This window comes from Schistocerca gregaria, chromosome 9, assembly GCF_023897955.1.
Source record: "Schistocerca gregaria isolate iqSchGreg1 chromosome 9, iqSchGreg1.2, whole genome shotgun sequence".
Lineage (NCBI taxonomy): Eukaryota > Metazoa > Arthropoda > Insecta > Orthoptera > Acrididae > Schistocerca > Schistocerca gregaria.
The window spans coordinates 244074399-244093450 of NC_064928.1; the positions used below are offsets into that span (position 1 = coordinate 244074399).

Genomic DNA, 19052 nt, shown 5'->3' on the forward strand with positions numbered 1-19052 from the left:
GTTCAATGTCAGCCTTCACAAAATTCCTTTCCATTGTTAGGTAAAAGTTGAAAATGCGTTTTCCAACGAAAAATAACTAAACTGTTTGGCAACTTTCCTTTTCAAAATATTGTAAACTTTATTCTTATACTCATAAGTTTTATATTGTAAATAATGTGTTGTCTTCGTTAGCATTTACACCAATTGCATCAAGTGTTTTCAATTCCCTTTTAATAATTCGCAGTGTAGGCACTATATTGGTCAATTACTACTTTGTGATTATCTTCGTTGACACGTCTCGTTTGGTCTTAAATAATTTTGGAGATTTCAGAAGTAGTTTTCTTTTCTTTTACAGGGAGGAGTTCGGCCATGTCCATGGCTATTGTTGTAATAAGATTTTTAATCGTACTACCATGTGGCATGTAAGATAGATTTCGTATATAAATTTCATCTACGTGTACGCTCTGCAAGCCGACGTTCGGTAGATGGCGGAGGGTGCACTGTATCATTGCTAGTGATTCCTTTTCTCCTGGCCCTGTCCGTCAGAGAGAACAAGGGCGGCCCTGTCACGCTCAAGGCGACACCCATGTCTCTGATCAACACTCGCCGTCCAGGGCAGCGTACTGGGTTCTACTACTTGGAACGTCTTAGAGTCTCTCTCATATCTGGGAGCCTATTTCGCATTTTGCTACCCCACCGTGCCAAACGCTTTTCGGAAATCTGGGAACATGGATTCAACCCGTTGCCCTTCATCCATAGTGCGCAAGATGCCATGTGAGGAAAGAGCAAACCGAGTTTCTCATGAGCAATGCTCTCTAACCTCGTGCTGATTTGTGGACAGAAGTTTTTTCTGTCTCAAGGAAATTTATTATGTTCGGATTAAGAATATGTTGAATTCTGCAACAAACTGATGTTACAGATATTGGTTTGTAATTTCGCGAGTCCGTTGTTTTATCCTTCTTATGTACTCGAGTCACCTATACTTCTTTTCCAGTCGCTTGGGTGTTTGCACCGGGCGAGAGATTAGCGATAAATGCAAGCTAAGTAAGGGGCCGAAGAGTAGTCTCTGTAAAACCAAACTGGGATTCCATCCGGACATGGTCACTTACATGTTTTCAATTCTTTCAGCCGCTTCTCAACGCCATGGATGCCTTTTTCTGTGTGTTCCCTACGGGAATAGGTGCAACCGCCTAACGATGGTATGCCTGTTCGATATAACCGCGTTACGCGAATTTTAAAACCCAGCTTCCCTTATGATGTCTTCTGTTACCACACCAGTGACTGAATTAAGTCTTCGACCCGCTTGGTGGATTTATGTTCGACCAGAATTTTCTCAGGTTGTCGGCAAGTTCTTTCGCTAAGATATGACGGAGAAAGTTGTATGTTTCGCGCATCTATCTGTTTGTAGACGCACGAATTTCTGTTAGCTTTTGCCAGTTTACATTTCTGCATTCTTTTCTGATTCGCGACGGCAATAGCATGTGCTTCATATACATTTTCCGCTGTTTGTTACTAAACCATGATGGGTCTTTTCAGTCCTCAGTCTAAGTGCTTCTCCAAAGCGCGATCTGCAATCCGTGCAAACTTTGCACATGAGCACTGCGTGCCGATCGTACTGGATATAAATGGTATCCATTTATTTTCTGAGTAGGATGCTAACCAGTGGTTACCTGCTCTTTCCAACATAAATACTCTGCTAGCCTTCTAGATGGCCTTATTAACTTTGTATTGTATTAAACCGGAGACCTAGAAACGTCGGAGAGGCTTCGTCCTTGTAGCCCTCAGTGGTTCACAAGAAGCCACAGCAATCCACCTACCCCACACCGAACCCAAGGTTGTTATGAGTTTCAGTTCCCGGTGCCCCCCCCCCCCCCCCCCCCTTCCTCCTCCGGGGACGTCTGATAGCAGATGAGTGTAACCGCAGATGTTTGTGTGTAGAGGAAGTATGGTGTTCGCGCTTGTGGAAACGGTGTTTGCGCAGCAATCGCCGACATAGTGTAGCTGAGGCGGTATAACGGAAACCAGCCTGTATTCGCCGAGGGCAGATGGAAAATCTTCTAAAAACCATCCATAGGCTGGCCGGCACACCGGACCTCGACGCTAATCCACCGCGCGGGCTCAATGTGTCACAGTGTACTGTGCTGTTTGACGCTTTTATCAGTCATAGAGCGTGTTTGTCAGAAATTTTGACAAGACGGCGGACGTTGTGTGTATTGATGTTTCTCCACGTATGTTTAGTAGATAATAGTTTTGTTACAATTTCTCTCACTACATTGTTAGTTTCCACAAGTATAGAAACTAAGATGAAGGATAAAAACAAAATAGTATTGGCAGTTACCGAAATGGTAGAGGCGTTACATCTTTTCCAACCATATATTACGCAGGAAGAAAATCTACGTTCTACGCACAGTATACAAGCGGGTGTGCAATAAAATAAAATGGTCGAGCTTTTCCGGTTCTTCCACGAACGATGTGGGCTCTATGTTCCCATGTTGTAATATTTTAATCAACTTTCATTAGAGCACCAAGTAGAAGAGAATAACTTTTCACATCTTTGCCTTCTTTTTCAATGTGGAGGCAAAATTGTTAAAAGCTCCACTGCCCTTTCGGAGGAAGTAGATCTAATCTTCAGGCTCCAAATTTAACATTTCCTTTAACAGGTTTTCACGTGTATGTTTCTTATTTCAAACCATTCCCCGGACCAGTATATTGATTACTTATTTTTCTTAAAAAGGTGCTAAAGTCTAACGGTATGTTAGAAATGATTTATTTGAATTTGTAGCCATTCCAACTAGCGTCAAAATACAGGGTACACGAACTGCGTCTGCCTCAAAAGTGGGGTTAAATAGATAATCTTTGTTGGAATGTGTACGGGCTTATTTGACAGATCCGTCTTAGGTAAGAGTAGATTTGACAAACAAGTTTGATTGTTTATGAGCGCCTGAACGACCATCATAACCCCTCCCTCCCCCCTGCCCCTAACATATTCCTGTGGTGTCTAATCTGTCTTTTCGATTTACGTTCCTTACGTCGTTGAATATTTCAGAGGTTTCGTCTTCTAGTTTCACTCATCCATCTGTACTGAGTATAAGTTGAGCGAGACATTATACCTAGATCGCAGTAAATTTAGGACTTTTGTACGAATGCTTCTGCCATTTAGTGTCAAAATTTTGACATTCGAAGGCGTTTTCCTTTATGCGCAATATTATTTCTCATTCTGCGCATCGACTGGTGAGCGTCTGCACCTCGATTTAACGCCCAGCGTTCTTAAAGGAAAAAAAAAAATCACTCGGTAAGTGCTCTGCTACCCGAATAGCCGCTTCTCCAGTCTAGTGCACCATCACAGTCTCTGGTTTAGTGGCATAGGCCGCTGCGCATGTTCTCAACAATCAAACCAGGCTAATCATGTTGTTTTCGGACAATGCTGCTTGTCTGCAATTTGCGGTGATAGCACAACTTTGATATTACACGTATTCGCCTTGTCTTACAAACGTTATTCGCCTTGTCTTATAAACGTTTCTGCACGTTGGAGTTTTGGTGCTGTATTGTAGTTGCTACTGATGTAAAGAGACTTATGCGAAAGTAGGTTTGTACAATTGTAAATGTCATATCAACATGAGGCACTTTATAATAGCGTGCCTCGATATTTTTCAGCATATAAAGTCTCGTATTGTAGAGGTAACTTCTGCGATTTTGTGGCCATGTGTTTACGAGACAGGTGCTAGATAAGTTTGCAAAAGTGTGTCTGAGTAAGCTGCCAGTCAGTGTATACATACATATTGGTCCTATGTTCATATGCATATAAAATTTATATACGGGCAGTTTGGTTAATGTTCTCTACATCTACATCTTACTCCGCAAGCCATCCAATGGTGTATGGCGGGCGGAACTTTCGGTACCTCTATCTGATTCTTCTAACCCTGTTCCACTCGCGAATAGTGCGTGGGAAGAACGATTGTCGGTAAGCCTCTGTATTCGCTCTAATTTCTCTTATTTTCTCCTCGTGGTCAATACGCGAGATGTACGTATGTGGGGGGAAGTAATATATTGCCTGACTCCTGAAAAATGCTGTCCCGAAATTTCATTAGTAAATCTCTCCGTGATGCACAACGCCTCTCTTGTGACGTCTCCAGTGGAGTTTGTTTAGCATCTCCGTAACGCTCTCTCGTCACCTAAACGATCCCGACGAAACGCGCCGCTCTTCGTTGGATCTTCTCTATCTCCTTTGTCAGTCCTACCTGATAAAGAACCCAGGTAGATGGAAAAATACTCAAAAACAGGGCGAACAAGCGCCTTATAAGCCACTTCTTTGCGTTACATTTCCTTAAGATCCTTTCGATCAATCTGAGTCTGGTGTCTCTTTTTCCCACTATCTGTTTTGTGTGGTCATTCCGCTTAAGGTCGCTCTGGATAGTTACGCCAGCTGTTTGTCATCAGTAGTGTAGCTGTACACTAGTAGATTTCTTTTCTTATGTATGCGCAATATGTTACGTTTATTTACGTTCAGGGTCAACTGCCAGAGCCTGCACCATCCATCAATTCTCTGCAGGTCGTTCTGCAAATTCTTACTATCTTCTGCCGTTGCTACTTTGGTATAGACAACTGCATCATCTGCGAATAGCCTTAAAGAGCATCCAATGCTCTGTACTAAGTCATTTATATATATTGTAAACAGCAATGGCTCTATCGCACTTCGCTGCGGTACTCCGGATATTACCTTTCCATCTGTCGATTTAGTCCCGTTAAGAGCGACGTGTTGAGTTCTGTCTGCAAGAAAGTCTTGAATCCAATCACAGGTCTGCTCCGATACTCTATATTTTTTAATATATTAAACGACAGGGCGGGACGTTGTCAAATGACTTACTGAAATCAAGAAACAAGGCACCAACCTGAGCGCCGTTGTCCACTGCGCTGTGGATCTCATGGAGGAACAGAGCGAGTTGAGCTTAGCAGGATCTCTGCTTGCAAAATCCATATTGATATTTGTAGGTGAGATGTTCATTCTATAAAAAGTCATAATTCTTAAGCATAAAACATGTTCCATAATTCTACAACAGATTGACGTCAACGATATAGGTCTATAATTGTGTGGATCTGTCTTACGGCCTTTCTTAAAAACGGGACTGAGATGCTCTTTTTTCCAGTTGTTAGGTACCTTTCGTTACTCAAGCGATCTACGGTAAATTACTGCTAGAAGGGGAACAAGTTCTTTCGCAAAATCTTCATAGAATCTTATAGGTATCTCATCTGGTCCTGAAGCCTTTCCGCTAATGAGCGATTGTAGCTGCTTTTCAATTCCGCGATCGGTTATCTCAATATCTGCCATTTCGATGGTCGTACGACGATTGAAAGGAGGGTCAGTGTTACAATCTTCCGCGGTGCAACAACTTCGGAAGACCGAATTCAGTATTTCGACCTTCTCTCTGTTATCTACTGTTTCGGTGCCAGTGTGGTCGCTGAGAGAATGAATAGATGATTTTTGACCCATTTACTGATTTTACGTACGACCAAAATCTCTTAGGGTTTTTACTCAGGTCGGTTGACAACGTCTTACTTTCAAAATCATTGAACGCTTCTCTCATTGCTTTCCTTACGCTCATTTTTCCTTCGTTCAGCTAGGTTTTTACTTCTCTTTAATCTGAGGTGAAGTGCTCTTTGTTTGCGTAGCGCGCTTATAACACGGCTATTAAACCATGGTGGACCTTTCCCATCCCTTAAAACCTTACTCCGAACATACCTGTCTAGGACGCATTGAACGATGCCTTTGTTCTCCACATCTTCGTCCTAATCACCGAATATATGATACTGACTGCTGAGATATTCTGAAATTTGTATCCTGTAACCCTTGCTGAGCAGATATATCTTCCTACCTTTCTTAATATTCCTTGTAGGGTCCGTCGTCATAGATGCTGTCACAGTCTTATGATCACTAATTCCTTCCTCTACATCAACTAATTCGATAAGTTAAGGTGTGTTGCCAGGAGGTCTAAGACGTTATCCTCAAGAGTTGGTTCTCTAACTATCTGCTCAAGGTAGTTTTCGGACAAGACATCCAGAACAATGCCACATGGTTCCCTGTCTCTGGCACCAGTTTTGATGGCATCAACAGTCCCATTCTATACCTGGCAACTGGAAGTCACCCTTTATTACAAGCCATGATCTGAATAATTACAGATGATACTCTGCAAGTTCTGTCTGAAGCTCTCCAACTACAGATCTCCGTTTTTAACCTTTCTTTGATACTCAATTTCACCCAGATTTATTCAGATTCGGAATTCGTGACAACCTCGCTAGAGTTCATCGAATTTTTTACAGCAACAAACACGCCGCCACCACTGGCGACTGACTAACCTATTCTCACGATAAACATTCCAGTCCGAACTTAGGATTTCGTTTTCATTGACATCTGATCGCATTACTGTCCGTGCATTGTAGTAGTAGTAGTAGTAGTCGTAGTAGTAGTTTTATTCATCCGTAGATCTCTTTTTACAAGGATATAGGACATGTCAAAGTATTTACAAGCTTAGATCAATTTACAATAAGCTAATTCGTATACACATATATTTACAGACTTCTAGTTAGAGACAACCATTAGATTTTACTCCTGGTATACAATAATTTATTTACAAATAACTCATTAAATAATGTAATGCCACACTATTCACTCATATTTCACTATCAGTCACTGCACACGCTATACACACATTGTTTCATAACACTTCACACACACACACACACACACACACACACACACACACACACACACACACACAGGTGATCCTTGGGCCATTTTCTGTACTGCAAGTTCCCATTTGCTATCCTGAAAAACTGAGTCAGCATCCCTTCATAATGAGTGAGATGTTGAGCTCAGAAAGAGGAAGAGGTGTTAGTATTGTGCTATGCATAGCTTGAGGGGAGAGTGTCTCTAGAAAGGAAAAAAGAAGAAAAATAATAAAGTGAAGGTGTTATGTGGAATATTGGATGTTTTATAATCATCATCATTATTATTATTATTTGTTTGTATAACATTTTTTTATCAAACCCCTACTCTGCTTTATCTAAGTAATCCTTCAATGTATAAAACGTATTGCATAACAGGTACTTTTTAGCTGCCTTCTTAAATAAGTGTATTTTTGAAATTTCTTTAATCTCTTTTGGTAATTTATTGTACAGTTTTATTCCTTGGTAGAAAATGCTGTTTTGAGTTTTATGTTTATTTTTTCTTGGTAAATGTAAGTTGAGTCTATCTCTTGTTGTATGGTCATGGACAGAGCTGTTTGTGCAGTAATTGCCAATGTTACTTTTGATGTGTACAACTGACTGGTAAATGTGTTCACATGGAGCAGTTAAAATTCCCAGTGTTTTGAACAGATCTTTACAATGAGCTCGACTACTATTTCTGGTTATTATTCTTATGGCTCTTTTCTGGAGTTTGAAAATTGTGTTCATATTTTGTGGATTTGTTCCCCAAAAAAGAATGCCATAGCTAAGAATTGAGTGTACATATGAATAATATGTAACTAAAAGACACTGCATGTTACACACAGATGATAGAATTCTAAGGGCATAACATGCTGATGACATTCTGTTTGCAAGTACCTTTTTGTGTTCGCACCACTTCAGCTGAGAGTCAATATTCATTCCTAGAAATTTTGCATTTGTTACACAGTCTATAGGGGTGCCATCTACATTTAATTTAACATTGTCATTTTTCCTCTTCAAACTGAAGTTCATGGCATTAGTTTTCTTTATGTTTAATGTCAATTTGTTGCTTATTGACCAATCGTAAACTTCCTTGAGAGTTTCATTTGCTTTCTCGGTAAGGAGTTCTCTTGTTCTCTCAGTGACTATAATATTGCTGTCATCAGCGAAGAGAATTTTCTCACCATGAGTAACACTACTGGGAAAGTCATTGATGTATATCAGGAATAGTATTGGTCCTAATATGCTACCTTGTGGAACCCCTATATTAATATGTTTTGGTTCTGATAAGTATTTTACTAAATGTTTAGATCTATTTGAAGTATGTGTTATCTCTACTCTTTGTACCCTATCTGTTAGGTATGATCGAAACCAGTCATTAGCTACCCCTCTTATTCCTAATGCTTCTAATTTATTTAATAGAATCTTGTGGTCGACTGTATCAAAAGCCTTAGAAAGATCCAAAAATATGCCTGTGACACACTCATCTTTATCAAGAGCATTAAGTACAACTTTTGTGAATTCTACTATGGCTGACTCCGTATTTTTGCCACTTCGAAAACCAAACTGTGATTTGCTTAAAAGATTGTATTTATTCAGATAATTCATTAATCTGTCTTTCATAATTGCTTCTATTATTTTTGAGAATGCTGACAGCAGGGAAATGGGCCGGTAATTTTCTATGTCTTCTGCATTACCTTTCTTAAGCAAAGGTACAACTCTTGCCTGTTTTAGCTGCTCTGGAAATGTCCCTGATGTGAAGGATTCATTTATTATATTTGTTAATGGGCCTTGTATAATCCCTATGCATTTTTTCAGTACACACATTGGTACATCATCTAAGCCTTCTGACTTTTTATTTTTTAGCTTTTGTTGTTTTATTGACTTCATTCTCTGTGGTTGGAAGTAACATCATTGTATCTAGTGCAACAATTTTTGCAGGTGTTATATTTGTTTTGGGGAATTTTTGCTGTAACTTATCTGCAATACTTGAAAAATGCTCGTTTACATAGTTTGCTAAGTGTTGTGGATCATTTATTACCTTATCCCCCTCCCTTAGCAGTATGTTATTCTGCGTTTGTTTGCCTCTCCCCGTTTCCTTTTTTATAACATCCCAGACTGCTTTGCTTTTATTCTCTGCATTATATATTTTGTCATTAAATGACTTTTTTGCAGCAATCAGCACCTTCCTATAAATCTTTTTGTATCTATGATAGAAATTTAAGAATTCTGGGTCATTGTGAATCTTTTTCATGGAACTGAGGTGTTTAAGTGTTTGGGAGGACTTCTTAATACCTGCTGTTATCCATCTGTTTTTGTGAGATGTTGATACAGTCATGCATACTTTTGGAAATGCTGTTTCAAAGTTCAATTTAAACAATGTGGAGAATTTGGAGAATTTCATATTCACATTGGTTTCCTTATACACTTCATCCCAGCTTTGTTTTTCTAGTTCTTTTGAAAAATCTTTTATTTTGATTTCTGATAGATGTCGTTTATAGGCTTTGTAGTTTAGGGAATGATTCGATGCCTGATTTTACTGTTGTTATTTGACAGAGATGGTCTGATAGTCCGAGATCTTTTACAGCTACATCACATTTTTCCCTGTCTATATTTGTGGCCACATGGTCAATTACTGATGCAGTCATTGTAGTAACCCTTGTTGCACTATTGACCAATAGGGACATGCCAAAACTTTGAAGGATATTTATGAAGGTGCTGCTGGATTCATTTATGATATTAGTGTTGATGTTTATGTCCCCACACAGAATTATGTTGACCTTTGTACTTGAGACTTTATCTAGAACTTCTGTTAATTTATTGAAAAAAGTGTCCACACTACCACTGGGAGATCTATACACACACAAAATGGTGATATCGAGCCCTGATAATTCAATAGCTGATATTTCAATGTGTTTGTCTTCGCTTACTGTACTGAGGTCATGTCTAGATTTGAACTGTGTTCCTTTTCTGATATAAATGCATGAACCTTCAGTAAGCGATACTAACTCTAGGACCTTTCCTTGGATGCTCCTGCAGTTTACTAAAATCATATTAATCTTTTCTATTTGTGATCTGCGAAGACAAAGATTTTCTGAGGTCGCTGTGGGTGATTTAACAGGCAAATCGTCTTTGATCCCAAGGGAGATAGGTTCTCTGATCTAAAAAAAGCCCCGTTTGCACGTCACAGTACTCAGCGCCCTAGGAGCCGTGTAGTGATAACCTGACCAACTAAGAGGAACCCTACAATTCTGCACCCGGTAGCGGAGCTCGAGAAATTCGCATCTGATACCATCGCAGATCATTTGAACCTCCAGTTTAGCAGATTCTCAAACCCTTGTGTGTATTTGTGGTCGAGACAGTTTCCTATAGTGTGATTGTAACGCAGTTAATTAGAATAGATTCAGCAATATGAATCGGTACTATACAAAAAGTAAAAAAGTATTGTAGACTGTCACGTCTGGTATTACTCCAAAATTCGAGCATTGATCTCTTTCTCCCCCCCCCCCCCCTCCCCCGGGTTCTGTGGTTTCACTTTTCCGATGAGATAGCGTAAAAACCTTATAGATGCTTAACTTTTCTATAAAAAGCAGAATGGAAAATAAAGAAAAACTGAAATTGGTAATGGACGAGCATGTACTGCAAATGGCTTACCAAATGTACTGTAACAATTCCATTGTTCCAAATGCATTTTTTTTCTTTTTTCCTCTCCCGGCGCGACGCTTCTGAGCTGTCTACATTTATATCGTGACGTTATTAATTGGAACATATTCGACAATAAGTGCAAGTGGAAAACGTAGAAAAAATCGTTGGCTGTCAGTTCTTATCTCGTTACCTAAAAATGTAAATAAAGTGAAATTTGGGCTACGATACTGGACGAAAAGGCAGAATACTGTTACTCTTCACATCTTGGTGCCAAAATCACGAGATTTGAGCTGAAGCAGATGTTGGGTACAGAATTCTCGTTCTGCGCACATGACTGCTAACTACACGGATATTTATACTCTGTGGTTGAGACCATCCACTCCCATTCGATCCTGAACCAAAGAATCTTGATCAATTCTGAGTAAGATATGCAAAATTTGAGGTCTGCTTGTACCGGAGCGAGGACAGCAGTGTTCACGTCCGCCTCTGAACCCAAGTGACAGGCGTCATTGGCGCCAATTTGAAGGACATCTTATCGCTGCTTCACTGAGTCAGATGGTGCATTAGTTTAGACCAGAGAGGTAGAGTGAGCTGTGGCACGATATTTAATGCCCCCTGCGGTGCCGCGTTGTGCTGCTGTACAGCGTATTTTCGGAAGTCACTGAGACCGAATGACAAAAATGGGGAAGTACCACGGCATGCAAATGGAGTTCGGCTGAAATCTGTCACATGGTGCCCATCGTTCGCTGTGTGGCGATCTTTGTCTTTGCGACCAAGTTTACGAAACCGTTGTTAAGGATTCGAGTGCAACTAAATGTTTGTGAAAGGCAGGACTACAAAGATGATTGTTGCTCTTTTAATTCGCAGCCATTTAATCAGTGCTCTTAGATTTCTACCTAACCACACCCTTGGAAATCGTGAAATATTCGAAAAAAAGAATCATATTTGTAACACGAAAGAATATAAATGTAGTTGCCGGTTGTTTCACAGCCTTTTTTTCCCCCCAGACAGGGATTACAGACCTGAAGAAACTCATTCCTGATAGAGCACGCTTTTATATGTAAACTTTCTTAAAAAAGCGCCCGCTGCTTCGCTCGCGTACGGTCTGCACAGATTTTTTATCGAATTTTTATGTTCACAAATTGCAATACCTTCCACACTATTTAAGCCCACAGAAGCAGGTACTTCTGACCAAAAACCGATTCAAGTAGAAAGAGTCCAAGGTTTTGTTAATTATGCCTTTGCCGTTCTTTTGGGCATATTTCCATGGAAACTTGTATCACTTAACATACACTTCCTTATAAGTAACAGAAGTGAAATACCAGCTGTCATAAATATAGCTTTAAATGTTTTCATCCCGTTTCACCCATATAAGGTCTAAACTTTTTTAAAAGCACTTACTTTCGTAATCACAACCGATAAGTCAACAGATGTAACCTTAAACATACTTTAGCAGTTTTTTAATAATTTATTTTTAAAAAAAATTACTTCTTCATATCTGTAGGGGTTATATTTCCAAAAGTGCTGAAACATATTTCTATTTTTTGTGGCCGAGAAACCAGATTCTAATTTTCGTCAGTCTAGCTTCAAAACTGCCTTAATAGCGACATATTTTCAAAAACTTTTTCCTCCTCATAGGGTTTCAATTTCGAAAAATTTCTTCTTAAGCGATGCCTACAGCACACCACCCACACCCTCTCCCAATCTGAAGCTTCTATCCTTAGCCTTTTGGACTGTGAGATCTTGGGTCAGTCAGTCAGGACTTCTGTAGACCATACATACGTCACGAGAATAAGAAAGCCCCAGAATGTGTTACAAACATGAATATCGCAGGGGGTTGGATGGACCAGGACGCGAATGTACTTAATACGAAGGCGTTCGATACAGTTCCGCACTGTCACCTGATAAACAAAGTAAGAGCCTACGGAATATCAGACCAGCTGTGTGGCTGGATTGAAGAGTTTTTAGCAAACAGAACACAGAATGTTGTTATCAATGGAAAGACGTCTACAGACGTTAAAGTAGCCTCTGGCGTGCCACAGGGGAGTGTTATGGAACCATTTCTTTTCACAATATATATAAATGACCTAGTAGATAGTGTCGGAAGTTCCATGCAGCTTTTCGCGGATGATACTTTAGTATACAGAGAAGTTGCAGCATTAGAAAATTGTAGCGAAATGCAGGAAGATCTGCAGCGGACAGGCACTTGGTGCAGGGAGTGGCAACTGACCCTTAACATAGACAAATGTAATGTATTGCGGATACATAGAAAGAGGGATCCGTTATTGTACGATTATGTGATAGCGGAACACACACTGGTTGCAGTTACTTCTGTAAAATATCTGGGAGTATGCGTGCGGAACAATTTGAAGTGGAATGATCATATAAAATTAATTGTTGGTAAGGCGGGTACCAGGTTGAGATTCATTGGAAGAGTCCTTAGAAAATGTAGTCCATCAACAAAGGAGGTGGTTTACAAAACACTCGTTCAACCTGTACTTGAATATTGCTCATCGGTGTGGGATCCGTACCAGATCGGGTTGACGGAGGAGATAGAGAAGATCCAAAGAAGAGCAGCATGTTTCGTCACAGGGTTATTTGGTAACAGTGATAGCGTTATGGAGATGTTTAGCAAACTCAAGTGTCAGACTCTGCAAGAGAGGCGCTCTGCATCGCAGTGTAGCTTGCTCGCCAGGTTTCGAGAGAGTGTGTTTCTGGATGAGGTATCGAATATAATGCTTCCCCCTACTTATACCTCCCGAGGAGATCACGAATGTAAAATTAGAGAGATTCGAGCGCGCACGGAAGCTTTCAGACAGTCGTTCTTCCCGCGAACCATAAGCGACTGGAACAGAAAAGGGAGGTAATGACAGTGGCAGATAATGTGCCCTCTGCCACACACCATTGGGAGGCTTATGCAGTATAAATGTAGATGTAACCACATGACCACAAGTGCTTATAGTATCGGACATTATTATTGTTCATATGAGAATCTGTTAATGAATTTTAGAACTGATTCTTTTCAAAATCGTGCGTAACGTGTGCACAGTGTATAATTGCACACACAGAGGAATAAATCTATGAATAATCTTGTGCATAGGCCACTGTTTAAAGAAATTATCCATTAGTGTTGCATATGTCTTTTAACTTTACATGAATTTATTATTTTATCCTGTGTTTCATAATTTCCTTGCGCAGTGCACCTTTGTTTTGACTTCAAAAACATGGCTGAGGGTTGTTGAGTTCACTCTGCTATTCTATTTTTGGTTTAAAGAATGAACTTGGGTTTAGGGAGATGGAACCCAAATACTACATCATAATTTTTCTCTAAATCAGCTACGATAAAAAGTGAGTTTGTGTATTTGGAACTTGTGCACCCATTGGTGATCGCTTCTCTTCCTTCTTGAATTGATGAGAATTAAAACAGGGGAAAAATATATTAAAGTTTCTTAACCCCCTAATTTCAGCCACTTCATGTCATTATTGCAAGTCTTGCAGAGACACAAATCAGTAAGTTCATTAATGGGGCACTCCTATTATTTTCATTGAGTTATGTTGTATGGGATATCCTGTGTTTCAGGCAAAGTTTTCATTGCCAAGAGCATCCTGTGGCCTCACATGCACCACTGATCACCTTGTAGGCAGCTGTGGGAGGAGTATTCTCAATTTTCGCTACATAACCCCAGTGTGTAAATTTAATTGTGAAATTAGTTCTTAATTATGTGTTGAAGAAATGGAGACCATAAGTGCAACACTAGAAGAGGAAAATGGACTGTATTAAAGTTGACCTTAGCCCAGAGGGGTGTGGATATCAAGGTTTCTGATGGCATTGGTAAGTCTCAAAGATATGAAATCTGAATTTGAAACTAAGCTGAAAAGCGTGTTGGTTGTGGGCAGCTTCTATTCTACAGAAAGTTTCTATTTAGAAATGTGTGATTTGCATGGTGTAAAGGTATTATCTACTTACTTGTCAGTAAACTGAATATTCATCTTACACACCCGTATTTAAATAGAAATGAGTATTATAACCTGTAATTTGTCACCTCCCATGTCATTGCAGAAGCCTGTATCAGATAAGTGAGCCATTGTACATCTGTCCATCTCGCTAATTAGCCTAAGACTTAAAACCTTTCTCTCATTGTGTTGTCCTGCTGAGAGGACAGTTAGTCTTGTAAGTGTGTGCTATTCTTTTGTGGCAGTGCAAGTAATATGATAAAATGTATTTATTCTACAGAAGCAAGCATTAAGAATATCGTTAAAGCTGACAATGTAAAATCTTGCAGAAGCCTCTTTGGGCATCTTACACTCAGCCACTATGTACTTTTACTCCCTGCATTGTACGTTTGGTTAATAATGGTAGTGAGTTTAGCCATAAAAAGGCAAAACTCCTGCTCCACAGAACTTGAAGTACATATAATATCTGCATAAGACTGTGCGTCTCTGTCTAGTGTTGAGAGATGAGTTTTATAGTCTTGTGCAAAAGCCGTAACATGTCCGAGAATATGTCATTAGCTACTCTTATTTACTCTCAGGAGTGTAAATTCCAGTAAACAATATTTATGTTAAACAGGTTTTTAACTTTACCAATGTACAAGAAGTTCGCAGTGGTTTTAAAAATCAGTACAATTACGTAAATGTTTGCAGAGTATGCAGTAGTGGATAAAACTGTGAATATGCTTGTTATCATCATTCTTCCTGGTGAGTGCTATAGTATTACCATAAGAGCAAGTGAATGCAGAATGCCAACAAAAGCCTTTATTAGTAATTGACGATGACCGGACCCTCATTGGAAGATGCAAGGTGTGTAAAGTGACACATGAATACTATATCTGTTGTTAGCACCAGACATACTTACCACAGAAGTTAGTTTCAAATGTAGTAATTAGAATAGGCATCATAAATTTCTGCCTGATGCAAGTGATACCCTGTTGTGGACACAACTTATTGGCTGCAGCTCCTTGTGAACAGGAGCTGCATTCTGTCTGTAACAAGAAGTGCACTTGTAGGTTGAGCCATCAGTCAATCAATCAGTGACACTGGGTTACTCTCAGCCTGCCTGAGACACCTGACACATGTGACTGCCCTTCTTGATGCTAGCAATGCATATGGAGTGTGGGTCATCAGTTAAAAATTGTGTGCAAAAGGGTGGTCAGATGTACGAAAGAAACCATTCCTGTCTTAACATAATTGTATTTGCATGGGAGAGGTGGACACGTGCATATTGTCAGAGCTGGGATTCACATTATTTACTCTCTTTGTAGAAATTCTTCAATAAACTACATTCTGTGTCACTGTAACTCGGCGACATTTGGGAAACCTGATTGTTACCTAGATATTTTCAGACAGAACGTAGGCAGAAGTGACACCCTGTCACATTTTTCCTCTTTTCCTTCGCAGGAAGGACATGTCACTGAGGCCAGAAGAACGGGAGGCAGTGCTACGTGACCTTCAGGAGAAGTTGCGCCGCGCAGAGTCGCTGCTGGATGGGCCGGCAGCCACACAGCCGCAGCCAGCGCCCTTCGATGACAAGTACTCCGACATTGGTGAGCTGCACTGTTTCTCCGCCTCACTGCCATTTCCCACATCTTTATCTATTTATTTACTTTTGTAATGTGCAGTTTAAAGGCCAGTGCAGCAAATATTGGAATGATTTCAGTTGACACTATTTAAATAATGTAAGACTATAGAAAATTTAAATCTGGGAGGGTAAAAGTGGTAATTTCAAGTGTAATACTCCCGGACGCAGCCAGTTTCATTCGTTATCCTTCCCTATTTAGTTTCGGCTCTGCCTCTGAAGGTCATTAAACCCCAATTTTCACCCCCCCCCCCCCCCTTTTCGATTTTAAACTATTTTGACACAGAAAAGACCAATGTAGCAGTATATTCTACTTTCTTAATAAGTCTGGCTATGCAGCATGTTATGATGTATTGATTGTGTATGTCTGCCTGTATTTATTGCCATTTTTCTCTCTCTTTTGTTCCCATGCTTAGTTTGGAATATAGGTGTAATTTGTTCCAAATGATACATGTATTTTGTTCTTTAAATATGCGCATCATCTCTTGAACTTTGCTGTGCGGGAAATTCAGTCAATAGAAAAAAAATTGTATTGTTGGGTAACTGACAAAAAAAGAGTTTCTTTGTCTTTCATGTGCACCTCTACTTTATATATGTAAAATAGGCTAGGAACAACTGGTTCTGTAACATTTTCTCATGGTTGCTGTACATACCATATTTTTAATTTCCTGTAAAGTTTATCATTAAGACGTCTGAAGCCTTTACTTATTTGTAATGCATTCTTAGCCTTGTAATGGTAAAGTTTTTCACATAGTAAGTTGTTCTTTACTTTCTTCGTTTACCACATCTTATCACTAGAATACATTGAAAGACCTGAGTTGACTCTAGTCATTTGTCACTGTACACGACGCGGAATGACACATTTATTTGTAGAGGAGGAGATAGTGGAAGTTGATGAGGAAATGCAGGAAACTACCTGACCATATCATACCTCCTTCCAGCTGCCTAGTTTGGGGGGGTTACTAACATGGTGCCTAGTGATGGTGTGCCATGACTAGCAGATTGCTAGTGTACTTCAGGAACACATTGATGTGCATATTGGTACAGCACCTGTTGCTAATTTCTGGGAACGTTGTGAATTTAGTTAAGCTCTTTTTCATTTTGATAGATTGCTATAAAAGTATGAAACATGCTAAACATTTGTTTGTTTATTTTTACCAACTCCTACACAAAATGTTAAGAGTGAAGAACTTCTTGGCAAATTGGAACTGTCTGCCAAACTGGGTCTCCAACATGGGACCTGACCATTGGTATGTGTTGCTCTTCCTGATTGAGTTATCCAAGCATGGCTTATATCCTAATCCCAGTAATATCTATTCCCTACTGTACAAACTGTATTGCAGAGAAATGGCTGAGCCACAGCCCAGGATATTGCCTTCAAACCAAATCCTCTACACTGCACTGGAGTGTACACTGTTCCGAAACTCTGACACACACACACACACACACACACACACACACACACACACACACACACACACACACACACACACACACACTTTTAATACAGCACAAACTGATATTCGTAGTCTTTGCCTCAATGTTCAGTCTAATTAGCCAACCATTGACAGTGTCACATTTTTGATCTTGTAATCTCCTCTTAGGATTCTTAATTAACAGTTATTGTCCAATTTTGATTTTAAGTAATTCACTATTGACTGATGTCATTTATTTATGATTGGTTGCTAGTGGCTTTATGTTGTGGTAAGACCTAAATGCCAAACCAAACCTCACATTTTGTTGCATTATATTTAGCCTGAGCTTGTGGGGTTTCCATACATGAGTAAAGAAAAACTGAATCTCTGTGTCATTTGACCAAAAACAGTTTCAATAGCAAGATGTAACATTTTGCTCCCAGAGCAGCACGACGAGCCGGAGCAGCGATACGAGGTGGCACGGAGGCGTGTGGCACAGGGCTCTCAGGAGATGTGGTACTATGTGTCAGCGGAGCTACGGCACCTGCAGAAGCAGCTGGCCGAGATGGGCAATGCGCTGGGCGGTGAGCGGCAGCAGCAGTTAGCAGACCATGTGGGACATGTCCTCGACATGGCACATGAGCACCACAGGTGACAAGCATAGTGTATGAGCAAATGGGAGGGGGGGGGGGGGATGCCAGAATATGGGAGATGTGCTTTGTTGACTTTACAGTTTTCTATAATTTTAGTGGGAAAAAAATGTCACTGTTCTGTTTGCCTTTTGCACAGTTGTGTAGAAGTTGCTGGGACACTTGTTTACTGTAGCATTTTGTTGCATGTTTCATATAAGTAAGCTGACTTCTGACATTTCGTTTATGTACAAGTTGAGACCACATGTGTCAGACATACTTACTTCATAAATGTAGATTGTAACATTTCACATACAGTTTAAATGTCCTCTTTCTGTCCTTTGTCCTATTATTTTTGACTGATTGTATCAAAAAACTCGTGCACGTCTCACAATATATTGCATCTGTTCAGATGCTATATTGTCTGTTTAACCTACATGTTTTATAAATAGATATGTAGGTATTTGCTTAATTTATGCTTGGGACCTTGTGCTGTCTCCCTGGTGAAACAACTGAGGGATGGAGTTAAAGCTACTTGATTACCTGTTATTGGCTAATGTATTGCTATTGATGACATCTGATGAGCAGCGCATCATTGGTTGTGTAATCTTGTTGCAACAAAGTCAGTGAAAGAAGATCCCTGGCAGTTGCAGTGGGCTCAGTGTTGCTCTTTCATGCCTCTACTTCACCCAATCATGTAAAGCTATTTTGTGTATGTGTACTTGGAGATAACAATGAGGTATCTCAGCTCTGTAGAGGGCTATTGTTTTCCTCTGTAGCCGTTTGCACGTAGCTGGCAACACTGCTGCCAGCTGTTAGCGATATTCTTTTACCAACTTCTTGATTTTTCTCATTGGTACAGCCACAGCCATTAAGGGTTTAAATTGTCATAAATGTTCAATAAAAATGACAGGGCGTTCAAATGTCAAAATATTGGTGCGCATGGCATTGGTGGCCAAAAAGCTTATACTGTGACAGTCTTCTTGTTGTGCCTATCTGCGACTCATCTGTATGTAGTGCTACACAGAGTGTGGATGTGGATAAATTGTCACACTCATTCTGCAACTGCTGCTGTTAAAATTATTTCATTCTGTGTTTCAGCCTATT

At 39.9% G+C, this 19052-nt stretch overlaps 1 protein-coding gene across 7 annotated transcripts in view; it reads left to right on the plus strand.

The window, feature by feature from the left end:
• The window catches only part of LOC126291845 (alpha-(1,6)-fucosyltransferase-like), a 367775-nt gene that overhangs the window by 269626 nt on the left and 79097 nt on the right, over positions 1 to 19052 (plus strand). For all 7 annotated transcript variants that reach the window (XM_049985560.1, XM_049985563.1, XM_049985564.1 and 4 more), the window contains 2 exons: positions 15724 to 15869; positions 17760 to 17967. In XM_049985560.1, coding sequence (XP_049841517.1) covers positions 15724 to 15869; positions 17760 to 17967 — 354 coding nt within the window. The remainder of the gene's footprint in view (positions 1 to 15723; positions 15870 to 17759; positions 17968 to 19052) is intronic.